This window comes from Scophthalmus maximus, chromosome 19 (assembly GCF_022379125.1).
Source record: "Scophthalmus maximus strain ysfricsl-2021 chromosome 19, ASM2237912v1, whole genome shotgun sequence".
Taxonomy (NCBI): Eukaryota; Metazoa; Chordata; class Actinopteri; order Pleuronectiformes; family Scophthalmidae; genus Scophthalmus; species Scophthalmus maximus.
In genome coordinates, this window is record NC_061533.1 from 13,617,058 (window position 1) to 13,633,145 (window position 16,088).

The window sequence follows — 16,088 nt, forward strand, 5'->3', positions numbered from 1 at the left end:
ATAAATACTATTAGCAGGAAGAATGCTATAAAACACATTTTCATCTTAACATCTCACGGTCACATACACTCACACAGACAAATCAAATACATATCAAGGAATGATGAGGATCTGATCTTTGCATTTGGTGGTTGGCAAGGTCAGAGTACCTTCTCACATGTTACTGCATGTATAACACCTGGGCAGAAATATATAAACTGCTTCATTACACCAAAAATAAACCATAATTTGCACAGCAGGAGCCACAAATGTTTCTTTACAATTAAATACAAGGATGAGAGTAATACCCAGATCTTCAGGGGAATGTACTTCACCTGGTCTAGTCAAAGCAATTAATGGAGTAACGCTGTACGGGTGTGAGGGGCCACTTAAGATTTAAAATAGAGAGAGAATGATAAAGAGTTAGTGCATCAACAATATCACATTTAGAGCACTGTGTTTCTTTGTGTAAGTGAAGCAATCCTTGAATGTCAATGATCAACTCTTGACTCATTAAAAAAATCTGAGACAAACAGAAATGGACCATCACACGCAGACATGAAACCGGGTGCACTCCAGCTCTGACCAGTCAGCTGGGGATAAAAGAGAGGCGCTTGCCCATTGGTTGGCTGTTGGTGAACGCGGAAGGATGATTGGCCGGCTGGGGGTGACTGAGAGGACAGCGGTGACAGCTGCGTGAGGCTGAGATGTGCATTTACCCAGAATGCAGTGGGAACAGTGTTTACAGGTCCTTCAGCCTGTAGCATGGTCTAAACAAACTGTTTATCTCTACAGTAGAGAGCCTGCAGCTACTACTGCCTGTCTCATCTGAAATTAACTCATAGTATCACTGAGCTGAGCTGACACAGGCTTCATACACACACACACACACACACACACACACACACACACACACACACACACACACACACACACACACACACACACACACACACACACACACACACACACACACACACACACACACACACACACACACACACACACACACACACACACACACACACACGCACACGCGCACACGCGCACGCGCACGCGCACGCGCACGCACACGCACACACGCACCCACACGCACATTCTCCTTCACTGAGACTGAGCTGCAAAGCTGCGTTTTGCTCCACTGCAAAGAAACAAAAAATGTCTCCCTCAGGCTCGGCTGTGGGAGCTGAGATTATTTTGGCCAGTAAATTTGACTGTCTGTCTGACATTGGGTCATGATTCACATCCTTCACAATGCAAAGAGTGGGAGGCATCGAGAGGAAAACAGCCTGGTGCTTCTCACAAGCGCTCCTCAACAGGGCTCACAGTGCAAACATTTGGATGACACCAGTCTTTGAGTTATAAAAAATGACAACTTTGATACATTTTTTTTTTTTTTACATCTGAAGCTTCATGGACGTCCAAGTACAGTTTTTAACAACCCACGGCTCCGTCCAGCACAGGGGAGAAACATGGCTTATAGATGAGAACTTTTTCACACAGCACAAGGTCACACTTTTCACAATTATGTTACAAAGGTCATATCATATTTAGTCTGTATATGGTGCCAAATCTTTGAGAGGAGCACCGAGTTTCAGACTTTCTGTCCACTAATCAGTCTTTCTAGTATGTCCTCTGGTTCAGTTAGGAGGCTGCACTCCATTCTGGTACTCCACACCTGATGTGTGTGTGCGTCTCTAGTGTGTGGTACAGAGGAGGAGAAAGGTTGGGTGTGTAGCGAGGATACTCTCTGAGAGGAGGGCTGATCTGCCGGCTGTGAATGTTTTGGGAGCTCTGCGATAGAGGTCCAGAGCTCTGGCTCTGATAGGGGTCGTGAGCGTTGTGTTCTCCCAGCAGCGGGGAGCTCTGGTGGGCTATGGCACTGAGTCGAGAGCCCTGGGGGCTGGAGCTGTAGGGAGGATGAGGGGTATAAGGTGGGTAGGGCTCCATCGGGGTCATGGCAGAGGGGAGAGGACAGGTGTATGACCAGGATGTACAGTTAACTTCATCCAGTCTGGGCTCGGAGCCGGCAAACATGCACGCCTGACGCTGTCCCATGTCTGAGCTGTAGGGGGAGTCGGTGAGACCCAGGACAGTGTTGTTGGACAGACCAGTTGGAGGAGGGTAAGAGGAGGGGTGATAGTGAGGCTCGACCTCACTGGGTGAGCTGCCAGTGAAGGGTTTCTTGAACTGGTGCTGGCGGTTTCCTGAAGGGCAGTTCTCCTCCACTACAGACAGACAAAGAGAAAAAACATTGCGTCGATTTTCCATGTTACATTAAGATTTCCCACATGGAGAGGTGGCTGTTACTGATTTTCTTTTAGTTGTTGTTTAAATAGGTCTCAATAAATTCATGGAAGCATTTGTAGAAAACAAATTCAGCTGCTGCCTCAGTAAATATGATACTAATTATGCCAGTCCCAGCACAAAGGATTGTAAATCTGGGTTTGAAGCTGATTTCCTGCTTCGCAAAAATACAAAAGCAGTGTTTCAAAACTTGTAAACTGGTTTATGGGAGACAAACCATTAAGTGGGACCAATGATTTGTGACCAAAAATGATATGTTTAGATTGATTCCTCTTGTCTAAACTCTTTCTCAATTGCAGTGGTCATCTCCACTGTAATCCTTGTCAAGTCTCTTGGCCAATGTGTTGCTGGACGGGTCACAGATTATCATGACTTCATTATCATGACTTCATGCTCCACCAAAGAGCCACAAATCAAATGTTTGGTGAGACTTTGTCAAGAGTGACAGTCGATTCTATTGAGACTAATTTAATTAGCACAATCGGCCGCCATAAGAAGTAAAGAAATGGCACCCCTGCTTTCTGCCCACAAACCTGCTAAAAGTATTAAAACACATCTGTCTGCCCACAGTTGTTGCAGCACATAATCGTGAGCATCCTTAATTGGATTAGCTGTGAAATGTGAAAGGTTAGAAAAGTGTAACTGGCTTTATTGATTTTTTTTGGTTCAATATTAATATTTTGGCATAAGAAGTGGGTATTAAGTAAGTATTATATAAATTACAATAAATATTAAGTTTATAGGTCAAAGCTGCACAAGTGTGTTAACTAATGATATCCCTCCATGTTTTTCTAGCTTGAGACTCTCGTTGACACTGAAGGCAGAGACACACAGCGTCGTCCCACCTTTCCTTTTAGTGCAGTGGTAGACGTGAGGCTGTTGGCTGTGCTGCAGGTGAGGAGGAGGCAGGGTGAAGTTTGCCGAGGGAGCACCGAGCAGCTCCCGAGGACTGCCGCTGTTAAAGCCATTCTCGCAGCTGTAGGGGGATCCGACGGCCTCGGGGGAGACCCTCAGACCCCGACCGTCCCCTCCGAAAGGACTCCCAGTGGGGCAGGCTCTCTGGTGGACAGTGCTGCGTGGGACCACTGGGTAGTCCTTACTGAAAACAGACAGAGAGAGATGCGTTGAGATTTACAGCAGAAGGAAAAATTTGCCTCTGGTGTTGTCGTGGCCTCAGGTACGCTGCTCACAACTGCGTTTACTGACTCTGTAATGGTGGTTTCTTAGATTCAGTTCTGCCAAGTTGTGTCTGCCCTTTTACTTTTAAGTTTACTTTGCCGTTCTCCATCCTTTCAGCTCTGATCATCCTCTGTACACACTGACCTCCTGGTGAACTCTGTGTTATGTAGGGGACAGCGGGCCACATCTCCCTGTCTCTTGCTGAGATAGTGACACACACACACACACACACACACACACACACACACACACACACACACACACACACACACACACACACACACACACACACACACACACACACACACACACACACACACACACACACACACACACACACACACACACACACACACACACACACACACACACACACACACACACACACACACACACACACACACACAGCCGCTGTGAGATAATTTGCTGCTCTAAAAATAAACATCCATCCGTGTGTCACTTCAGATAGACTCCTCTCCTCTCCACCAGCCTCCTCCTCCTCCTCCCCTCAGTAACAGCCTCTCTCATTGGCTTGCTAAAATCTCTAAACTGCCTGCCACCACAGCTCTTGAATGGAAATTAGTTCAGCACGCAAACGCAGGCCATGTAAGGCCATCAGCTAATCAGCAGTGACTGTTTAATAGAACAGCAGCAACGTGATATCATCTGTCTGTCAATGCAGTGCAGGAGACTGGTGCCCGGTGCGTGTCGTGTCTGTGCTGCACGTTTCGCACGAGGTTTCGGGCTGAGATCAACCTTCAGGTGACAAGTGCTCACATCCCTTTACACCACTTGGCTCCACCCACACACACACGTCTTACACCATATGCACCCCATCATAACAACCCTCCCCCCTGGGCGAGGGAGGAAAAGATGAAGGAGGATAGCAGATTTAGTTTTTTCTACACACATGCACAAGGACACACACACGAACAAAACTGTGCTCACCCTTGTAGCTTGGCCATGCGGTGCAGCTCATTGTCGTCGCTGCCTCTGAAGCCCTTAGCGAAAGGATTGTTCTCGATCTTCAGCTGTGTAATCTGAGGATGGAACACAGAAAACCTTTACCTCAGACACTAGCAGTGCACCATGGGACACGCAACGCATCCCGTTTCATGCATGCATGAACACATACACACACACACACACACACACACACACACACACAAGGGCGCACAAGCACATTCAAATTTGAACTGTTCTCTTCATTGACTGAAAGTCAATAGTTTACTACTCGTCAGAGGCCCTGCAGTTGTCAAAAGGCAGCCGCAGTGAAGCTCTGCACGGCCAACATTCCTCAGGCACGGACTTTCTAATGCAGCGGACAGCGTTCTCGCCAGCTGACACTGAATAAACAGTTTACCCAAACAGTCGCCAGGTTTGAGGATTTCGAGCCAAAGCTTTTAGAGGTCCAGAGCTGAGAGCTTTGATGTTAAGTCCTCAAAGTTTTCTCACTAATGTCACGGAGGGGAACCTTCGTGTTCTGAAGGATTTTGTGCGGCTAAAGACCACGTCCATCACACTGCAGGCAAGTGGACTGGAAATCTGACACGAGCTCAGGTCAAAACAAACTTTGAAGTGCAGATAATACTGATACTGACCTCAACCAACTACTGGCTCAACAACTCTGTGTTTTCTATAATGCACAAGGAGATTACAATTCTATATTTTTTTTTAAATACGTATGTTCTAAAAAACTATAAAGTATACACAAATTCATTTGCTTACATAATTAAAAAACCCTCAAAACTAATTTACTTATCATTCTGTCCAACCAACTCTGAATTAATACAACTAATTCTACTAATAATAATAACAATCATAATAATATAAATTAGTAGAAAAGTTTAAAATTAGTAGTTAAATATAAATAAATGTAAATTACATTACACTATGTATAAAAATACATTTTGATTAAATACTTATGCGATTAAATCAATGAAGTATACAATTTTGTTGATAAGCTATATATTGTTTTTACACTTTCCATTATACCTAAATTTAAAAAGATTACATATTAACAATTTCAAGAATTTAGGCCTATGCTAGGCAAATGCTAAATTGCTAACAAGATGAACTATCTAAAACCTAAAAAAATCTAGTTATTTATTTAGGTAACTTATGGTGTTACTTGTCATGAAATGTGATAACAGTTTGTGAATCAATCATCAGAGTGCAAGGCAAATGGATCAGCTGAGATCAAGGGAAAGAAACAGATCATTACAGGCCGTTACTCACACACACTCACACGCAGGCACGCACACACACACACACACACACAGGCACACACACACATAGGCGCACACACACATAGGCGCACACACACATAGGCACACACACACACACACACACACACACACACACACACACACACACACACACACACACACACACACACACACACACACACACACACACACACACACACACACACACACACACACACACACACACACACACACACACACACACACACACACACATTTTCTCCGTTTGTATTACTGTCTGTATTTTGCATCCAGAAAGTCAATTTGAATCTTCTTTGTTTATGTGTCCTTCCTCAGTATTTGTAAACATGTCCAAAAAATAATTATCTGTTTGTGTGTGTGTGTGTGTGTGTGTGTGTGTGTGTGTGTGTGTGTGTTTGTGAATATTTACTTTGTCACATTATGGGGACTCGTCTTAAATAAAGTGAGCACATGTTTTAAGGTTATGGCAAAGATAGGTTTAGGTTTAGGCTAAGGTTAGTGTTGACTAACTAGCATGACTGTGTGTGTGTGTGTGTGTGTGTGTGTGTGTGTGTGTGTGTGTGTGTGTGTGTGTGTGTGTGTGTGTGTGTGTGTAGGGTGTGGACAGGAGTTTGAATGTGTATAGTGTCTAAAGTTAAAACTGGTCACAAGTTTTGACATTAGAACAGATCAGATTCATACATTCAAACAGACTTTGAAAATGAATTTCCATAATTATATAGTACAGTTCATATTCAAAAGACAAGCGATGTCTAAACATCACGTTGTGACCTTATACTGTGTTTAGTATTTGTATTTTTAACAACCTCCAATATGTCACTGTAGTTTCACCCATATAAAGAGGTGCCTCCCTTCCACAACACGTGAGGGTTCCTGAGTTTGAAAGCTGCTGCAGTGGTGCGCCCTGCACAAAGCCCACCTTGTGGTTCTGGTAGGACGTCACAGCGATGAAGGCCGTCTCAGAGAAGACGTGGGTGCAGAAAGCTGTGTTTTTTGAGCCGAAGCCATTGTTCTCGTCTGCCTTGACAATATGGAGACGGGGCTGGTATTTGTGCATGGAGTTGAGTATTATCTGCACCGGGGAGAGATTGAGAAGGTGAGGCTGACAGAGCTGTCAGCATCTGCTGGTGTGTTCCGGGAAACACACCAGCAGATGCTGGGACTCGGACTGGAGACCACGTGGAGGGTGTAAGCCCACCTAAAGTCAAGATACCCAGATCTCTTGGCTGACATGACACTTTTGGACAGAGATTCATGCTTTACATATCAGCAGGATCCGGTCAAGGCAAGTCAAGATGAAAAACGAATTAATAATTGAGTCATTCTCCAAGATTTGTTTTTAAATGCCACGGACACGAGTCCTGTATAGGAATAATTCTACATAAGATGTTTTCAAACCTGCTTTGGTTATAGAAAAAAACTAAAACAAAAGAAAACCTTGAGAAAATATTATTTTCATTAATGTCACAAAATGTTCTTACATGAATCCAAAGTAGCTTTCACCTTAAAATATGATGATAAGCGAGGCATATTGTACGTTAAATATGCCATTTTCTTTCAACCAAATCCAAAGAAAATTATGCAAAGCCAGAATCCGACAGGAGGACATGAGGCCTGAATTTAAAAATCATGATTCTTTGTCCCATCCAGTGATCACTTCAGCTGACTTTCAGCGTCGTTGTTAAATACACCTCGAAAGATTTTGCAGATCACGGCTGCATTTTCCTTATTCAACAGACGTTGCCAAGTTTGGGCTTTTGACATATCAGTTATGTCAAAGAAAAACTCCTGTGCATAGAGCGCGAGGTCTACACTATTTCCCGCGACACAGACCACTCCACAAGTGGGGCAGTTGTTGTTTTTTAATTGGAGCGCGTTTGTTTATCCGGGGAGCTCAATTTAACCACAGTGACGTCTGAGTCGGCTGATCGTGGAAATCAGTATCTCTAATTTACCGAGCCGGAGAAGTGTGTGTGTGTGTGTGTGTGTGTGTGTTCCTGTTCTTTCTGCGCGCGCACGAACCACCACGCTGACGCGCTTTGGACTGTTGCTGTGGGTTAAGTGTCACAGTTCCAACGCTGTTCGTGTCGGGGATGAGTGTGAAGTGTGTGTGCGCTCTGGTGATTTGTGCTGTGATGTGATGTGATGTCTGCTGAGCGCACGACTCAAGTGTCTCCTCGGGTTTCGCCTGAACCGGTGACTGGAGTGTGTGTAATTATTCCTCTTGAATTGAAAACACCACTCAATGTTATTTATTTTAAAAACTTTAAAAAACTCACTGCGACCGGCTTCAATTGGGAAGTCCATGACTTGTGGCCTCACAATGTTATTTGAACTAGGTCTTATTTGCAATAGCCTAAAACATATTGGCCTATACAACAATATTAACTTTGACATTCGAGCGAACACAGATGCAGTTATTTTGGCTGAGCATGAATAGAAACCCACCACATTTGTCACAGATGCCCTATAGAAAAACAGACTCACGTGTCCAAACGGGTCCAGGTGGTTGTTGGTGAGTTTGAGTTTCTGAAAAGAGACGAGCTGGCGGCTCCAGTGCGCACCGGTGGCGGGAGAGTCCGGGTGGACGTAGAGCCTCCCCGGCATCGCGGGCTCTGCCTTCCCCGTTATCGACCTGTGCGGACAAGAAGACAATGTAGAAGATGTGACAGTAGTCGGACACTGATCCTCAGTGGGTCGCAGTGGGTCGTCGGAGCTCCGCGCTCCGCTCCGCGCCATGTGGCGCAGGAGGAGGACTGTGCCGCCGCCGGCAGCAGAAGTCTATCTGGGGCTTTAATTAGACAGACGCAGAACGCAACGTGTTCCGGGGAAGTTAACGCAGATAGTCACATCTGGACCTTGGCGCCAGTGGACCCGAGTGAACTCGATCCCTCGTCCAAAGTTGCTGGTGTGAATGGCCTCTGTTACTTCTCTGCTGGGGAGATGTGGTGAGGCGCCGAGCGAGAGGCGTGAAACCGTGAAACTCTACAGCTGGTGAAATGAATAATTACAAAACTAAAAGAACAACAACAACAACAACAACTAGGACCATACTTCTTAACCAATGTCAGAGCTATTAGAGGTCCACTTTGTCCCTGTTTAACGGGAGCTGAAGAGCAGACACTTGAGTCTCTGAGGCAAAAATAAAGGTCTTGAAGAAATAACGATCAAGCCTGTGTTGTGGTGTGTTTTAGATCTGTGGCCACACGTGAGCCTGGTTCTGACTCTACAGCGTTCAAAGGTCAAATGACGTGACCTGGGAAAAATGAAAGAAAGAAGTGAAATTGCATGTAATCCGTGTTATTTTGAAGGATGTAAGAGAACACACCGCCTGTTATATTTGAGGGGATTAAATCCTCCACGACCACGTCACACAAACTTTATCTCTAAAAACAAAACAAAAAATATTCCTCCAGACTATAGCACCGACTTATCTCCATAAACACCGAGCGGGGACTTCATGTGTCACGGCGAGTTTACCCACAACTAACCCCGCCCGCCTGTTTCCGGCCCGTGACGTCGTCACAAACCGAGCGTCTCACTCTCTGAGGGACGGCAGCGTCGATGGCTCTCAGTGGAGTCTGCGGCCTGATCGGATTTACCCCTCAGCAACGCACGCACGCACACACACACACACACACACACACACACACACACAGAGAGAGTTGAACGGGAGACTTTAATCCGGTCTGTCCGCACCGTGAACCCTTCACACTCGGATTCAACCGCGACAGACAGACACAAGGGAAAACACGAGGATCTGGGGCATCCGCGGTCTGCAAGGAGGCAACCGACCCACCGCGTGTGTGTGTGTGTGTGTGTGTGTTCACAGGGCACGTGCACCCAACGACAACAACACGGTCTGCCTCGGATGCACCGACATGTCTGACGTGGTCCCACATATCACAATAAAAGAGGGAACAAGGCCGGAGAAAACCTCATATGAGAAAAACATATATGCTTTTATTTCCCTCCATATAAAGATCCAACATTCACGATAATAATGTTAACACACTATGATACTCAGTCTGTGAGGAGAAAGCTGACCTATCATCCTCATAAATATATGTGAGTTCTTCGGTCCACTGAGTTTTGATTTGGTCGATTGCTCCGATGGATTATTGGCGTGATATAAAAATGTTCCCACACATATACCAACCATTTGTTGTCTGCAAATTTGTAGCGATGGTCATCCGCGGGGACGATGTCCATGAGGAGGATGTACTTGGTTTTCGGGTTGAGGCCTGTGACCTTCACTTTGTAACTGGGGAACATCCTCCTGCAGCGAGAAATACATAGAAACACAGGTCAACAATCAGTGCTGACTTCCGAACACAAGGATATTTATGTTATAAATCACATGAAGTTCGTTTATACAATTAATACACACAGGCCTCTGCGGTCCTCTGGAAAAAAAAGTCCCCCGGGGACGTCACTACGTGCACATTGTACATTTTGTCCCAGCAGTTTGGGCCGGACCAGTGATTCATAAAAAAAAAACACGCTCGGTCATTTAATCCTCCTCCTCCTGTTTAGTCCATGTGCAGGCTGCATTAACATGAAAAATTGTAAATCAAATATACCCCAAAATCAAGAGATACCTAAAGCCTATTGAGCAGATATTTTTCTCACTCTTACCTTCCGGCCTTTGTGATGATCATTTCAGTTCCCACTTCATCAAACTTCGTCCAGAGTTCCCTGTCATGGAGGAAAACTTTGATTCCCTCCATTCCCTGCAGCGAAAACATAAGCAGTGCTCACTACAGATGGAGAGGGAACCCTGTGGGAAATTAAAGCAGCTCACCGCCCTCCGAATTAACTGCACTTTAAATTTAAAAAATTTAAAATATTATTTTTTTCCAAAATTTCAATTTTTTAGTATATAGTGTATAAACTACATTTTAAACTTATTTATTATATTTAGAAATTTAACACTGATTAATGATTTACTGGTTTCACGCTCGGTTCATTCATTTCTTAAAAAGGGAGGTGAATATTTTTGCACCAAATAATTATTCGTGCTTCGATTTCTTTTGACAAAGATATCGCAGAAAAACTGAAGTGAGTTGGGCTTAAAAATAACATTTACATTAGGACCCACGGTGCAGCAGTCACAGGCCGTGTGCACTGTACCTGCTGGCTGGACGCAGTCTGCGGTGACGCGGGTGAGTTTGAGGTGTAGCTGGGATTTTCCTGTTTCGTTTCTTCTGGGGAATCCATGCAGTCAGAGTCCGGACGCTCTGTCAGGCCGAACTGGTCCCCTCCGTTAGCCATGTCCCACTGACACACACACACACACACACACACACACACACACACACACACACACACACACACACACACACACACACACACACACACACACACACACACACACACACACACACACACACACACACACACACACACACACACACACACACACACACACACGGGTCATGATTATGTGCATTTGGCTCTGGGGTTTTGGATATGGTTTGTTTTGAGTATACCACACACGTTACACGTTTGATAGGAAATTGTTACAACGAGCTGTTCGACAGACTGTGTGGTTGTCACTGAACAGCACAGATTATGGTTCACGGCCTAAAATAAATAATTTGAACAAGAGTTTGAAGCATATTTGGGGAAAATTAAGGTCGGCCTCAAGATATCTCATGATACAAATAATCACAAACAACATATAAAAAATATTATTTTTGTGATCAATAGGAAAAAAAATATTAAATTGTAATAAGTAACACAAAGTGCTGTTTGGGTGAGAAACGGTCTTTGCTCTTCTGCGGTTATTTATATTATGGTGGGGGAAAACTAACAGCTTTGATAAAGCGATCATAGCTCTTTACAAAATAGCATCGGGACAATTACTAATATTACATTACAATGGCGCAAAGGGACTAATCCAATATCCTGATTACAGGCTTCCACTGAAAAGGAGATTACATGTGCACGAACTTGTACTTTAACATTGTTTTCGAAGAAGGCTGTAGGAACCGGTTTACTACTGACCGTGCATATCTTTGTTACATAACAAATTTGTCCCGATGCTATTAGACTTGTATTGCATCTACATTGGTTATATTAATTACACTATACTAGCATATTCATAGTTTCCATTTCAAACGCCATGTCTGATAAAACACTGGAGCCATGAACTCCAGTGTTTTATCAGACGAACTGAGTCCACATGCTGTTTACAGTGGGAGCTGCTCTCAAGTGCACATCAGTTACATCAAATAAGCTAAACACAGACTTTTTCTGGCATGTGCGTGTGTGTGTTTAGGATGGTCTCTCTCTCTCTCTCTCTCTCTGGGCCTTTACCTCAGACGCACTGATCTGCTCTCCCTGCAGAAAACACGCTCATCCTGCTCCTGTGCGCTTCAGCAGACTTGCTTTGATTTCCCTTGAATTACTTTAGTTTTGAAATCCAACTGTCCAAACGTTGCCGTGTAGTTTCTCGAGAATCCACCACGCTCCCTGTGCAACTCTGAAATATCAACGGGTTGCTCCTCGCTGTGCTCTCCGTCTCCCCTGCACGCGCGCGCGCGCGCACCGCGGCTCGTCCTCGCCGCCGCCCCCCTCTCCTCCGGCCACAGTGGAGGCTGAGATCCGTCCGAAGCGGCCTCTCTACCCGTCTCCCTGCTTGACGTCGCGCTGCTCCGTGTGGCACTCGCGGTCGCAGAGGCAGCCCTGATCTGAACCCCACCTCATCAGATCGTTCATTACAAATGGAGTCAAGTCCGCCTCACTGTGCCCTCCCCCTGCTGCCTTTCCCTGCGCTCCCATAGGTCTACACGGTGCGTTGGCATCTGCAGCCCAAATCATGGCTGCGACACTGGCCAATCACTCTCTCTCTCTCTCTCTCTCTCTCTCTCTCACACACACACACACACACACACACACACACACTCACTCTCTCTCTCTCTCACTCTCACACTCACACACACACACACACACACTCACGGTTTATTTTTCACAAACATGATCAATTGTCAAAGCGTGATTCATTCTTCACTCTTCTCGTTAGATTTCATGACACACGCCGAACATGACCGCTGACTCCTTTTCTATACCTCAATCACAGGTCGATCAAAAACCTGACAGATTATACAACTAACTGTGGTTGAGGTCAGAAAAGGGGAAATATTTGTTTACTGTTACATCAAAAGGGAAGACGACTAGAGAGCAAATCAGAATCGAAACTATAATTAGATTTTTTTTGTTAAACACAGTTTGAGGTAATTCATCTCCGACCCCACTGACTGACAAAAAATAGACAGGATTGGGATCATCAGCATCATCATCATCATTAATTCATGGCGGTGCCTTATATGGGTCAATAAGACTAACATTTGTCATCACACTCACACATGTAAAGTGGACATGGTTTGTGAATTTCCTAAAATAACAAAAACCCCACAGGTCTAATCGCACATGAGGGACACACGCATACTATCTCATAGTAGATTATAGATGCAGGCAGCGGAGGCCTAGAACAACAGCAGCAGCGGCGGCGGGTTGACGCGAGGGCGCATCACTTTGACTGGATTACTGTAGATCCTGGAGGCGACTAGAGTTGAAAGTTGAAGGGGTCACTGCGGGGTCAACATGCCAGATCTCTCCGTTACACATATTCATGCTGATTTCTGTACAGCCGCTATGTCTCCTCCTCTCCGCGTTACTTCACTCACCCCCGCGCAGCCCAATTCACTGTGCTCGTAATGTAAGCTTCAACTTACCGACGCGTCTCCGATTATTGATCAACAGGAAATGTACAGAATATATTTCCATTAACCCTTCAGCAGCTCCGTGTCGACACATACACGGAAGACGATCATGATCTGAAATAGCCTGCGCACAAATTACTGTATCTTATATTGATGTATTGAATTAGAAAGTATCTATTCAAATACCTTACTATAAATTTTAATACATGCTTAATTGAAGGGAAATTATATATATATTATAGCATGTAGGGAAATCTTGTGCGTAAAAATCGCCCTTTTACGCGCGAGAATTTGTTGGTTTTTGCGAACACGTGTGACTATTTTTCTCTTTTTTCTTGCTCAACGAGGTATTCCTTCTTACCGTATTTAAATATGAATGCCCTGATGAGAGCTCCTCGTAACCGGCAGCGCGGTGCACAGCCTCTCCAGCCGAGCGCGACACGCGGCTGCTGCAGTGAGGGCGCGCGGCCACTGGGAGAGATTGGATCTCTGTCCGTGTCTGCGCGCGCGCACACACGCTATATACGTGTGTGTGTGTGTGTGTGTGTGTGTGTGTGTGTGTGTGTGTGAATGCAGACCCACCAAGTTTCCGATCTGGACTGATACTCTGCCAATAAGCCTATCAATTTCTACACAAACAGGCACGGACACAGGCGGCGTCTGTGTCGTTTTTAAGCTGATGTTTATATATTATTTATATATTATATTCTATTGAGTTGATATTTTTTGCTATTCTGATTATATTATGCTAATTTCAAGTTAATCATTCAGTCGCCAATACGTAAGTATTTAAGCAACGACCACATCTTGACTTTGTTGAAGCGAATTTTTGTAATCCTTAATTATTCTAATAATCAGTTACATTTGAAAATGTTGATCAGACCATGGTCTGGATATTGGCCGTATAACAGTCATACAGTGCTTTGTTGGAGGTTCTAAATTAAAATTTGTAGATTTGACTTTCCAGTTTAGCAAAAATAAACAAATGATAATGTTACAAAGCTTAGCGTTATGTATTTAAAAAAAATGGAGTTACATCTGGAATACGCGAAAAATGTTGACTAATTAATAATTAGCCTCTGCATTTGTAAACCATCCCGGGCTGGTCAGAAATAATAAATAAATAAATCAGTATGTTGCAACGATGCAACGACTGTATAATTAAATACGTGAAATAAAACGAATGATCCCGAAAAAAAAAAAATTCGAGAAAAATATACTTTAAGTTTATCTGGACACGCTCAGTTTAGCGTTAATTCAAGCCCTGTGGAAAAGTGTATTCCTTGAAAATATAGAGCTTTATCAAATACAAAACTTCCCCCGTTGTTGTTAACAATAACACAACCACAAAATGGTCATGCACATGTAATCTGTCGAATAAGTGTCTGTCATGATCTGAGCTTTTGTCTCTTTTTTTGATAAATATTTAAATCTAGTAATTAAAAATGCAAAAACATAACTCAGATTTTTTTGTGGCCTCACTAAAACTTCGTTAACAAATTCCTATCCAAAAATCTTTGGACAAATGATCCAATCCCTTCTGCTCAATAATAATACGATACTAATGAAAACAACCAGGCTGTTTTTTAAATCAGCTTTTGAGTCAAGAAGCAACATTGTTCATAAATCATACAAACTTAAGTATAATTAATTTCCCACAAAACTCCAAACTGAAAATTCGATCTTGATCGAAACGTTTTATTAGGGTTATACCTGATTGCATGGCCGTGTCCTTAAATTACAATGAATAACTTTTCCCAAATGGAATGAAAACTCGTTCAACAGGATCCTTTAGGGTTTGTGTTCTTCATTGTACATTTACTGGATATTTTGTGGTTTCTTAAAAAATTTAGAAATAAGTCCACTTCTAAAACTGGGGTTTCCTCTTTGGGATATAAGTTTTCACATTGTGTTACATCCTTGAGTTGCTTGGTATAACATAGTAAGAGAGGAAAAAGTTTCAATAATACCTGGAATGAGGTGGTGGTGGTGGCTGGACAGCTCATTATTGTCCCATCCTGGCTTCAGCTGACTGGATCCTCTGTTCTCCGTCTGGAGGAAGTGGTGAAGGGGTCCCAGACCTCCTGCACTCAGCAGGTCTGTCTCACACACCTCCAGCTCGGCCAGAGCAAGTGTGTGTGGCATTAGAGGGCAAGGTCAACCTATTCCTCTGCAAACAATCACATCACACAGGGCAAAATACATTCCAACCAACCCCCCGCTTCCAGTTTGTAAGGCGGTCTGATGTGGGAAGAGCGGAGGGTGGGGTGGGGTGGGGTGGGGGGGGTTTGGCAGTGGTCCAGACGGGGCCTCGGAGTCCAGATGAAGGAAAACCTGTTCCCCATTAATAAGACTTCATATTACACATGTAAGAGAAACTCCGCTTTCTGCACAGGCTTAGTTAAATGCCACGCTCCTCTTTAAAGTGTAATGTGACTTGCTGTAAATTTGCCTTCAGATCAGATCACTTAGTGGTGTAGTGGCAAAGAATATCAAGCATCCTTTTTGGTCAAAGGTAAGACACTTCTAAAACCTCAAGACAAACACACAGAAAAAACTGTGCCAGTTTAAAACTAGATATAAAATCATTTGACTTCAGTTTATGAGCTTAATTACATTAATATTCATCATTATTGGCGGGCGTCGA

General features: G+C 44.0%; 1 protein-coding gene across 2 annotated transcripts; it reads right to left on the reverse strand.

Moving 5' to 3' along the window:
- Positions 1–1,018: 1,018 nt before the first annotated feature.
- On the reverse strand, positions 1,019–13,898 carry tbx5b (T-box transcription factor 5b). Of its 2 annotated transcripts, none has more exons than XM_035641076.2 (9): positions 13,803–13,898; positions 10,848–10,994; positions 10,353–10,447; positions 9,874–9,993; positions 8,202–8,349; positions 6,634–6,786; positions 4,414–4,505; positions 3,132–3,385; positions 1,019–2,207 (listed from the first exon to the last, which is right to left on the reverse strand). In XM_035641076.2, exons 2-9 carry the CDS (start codon positions 10,986–10,988, stop codon positions 1,624–1,626), a joined length of 1,587 nt encoding a protein of 528 aa, XP_035496969.1. In that variant the 5' UTR covers positions 10,989–10,994; positions 13,803–13,898; the 3' UTR covers positions 1,019–1,623. The 2 variants fall into 2 exon arrangements, with proteins under 2 accessions (XP_035496969.1, XP_035496967.1); XM_035641074.2 differs by lacking the exon at positions 13,803–13,898 and adding an exon at positions 12,036–12,541.
- Positions 13,899–16,088: the final 2,190 nt, after the last annotated feature.

Excerpts from the sequence above, each read along its gene's own strand:
- tbx5b (XM_035641076.2), bottom strand. The coding sequence starts at position 10,988 with ATGGCTAACGGAGGGGACCAGTTCGGCCTGACAGAGCGTCCGGACTCT. Across the intron at positions 8,350-9,873 it reads AAATTTGCAGACAACAAATG|GTCGATAACGGGGAAGGCAG; the intron begins GTTGGTATATGT and ends TTGTCCGCACAG. Across the intron at positions 2,208-3,131 it reads CCACTGCACTAAAAGGAAAG|TGGAGGAGAACTGCCCTTCA; the intron begins GTGGGACGACGC and ends GTCTGTCTGTAG.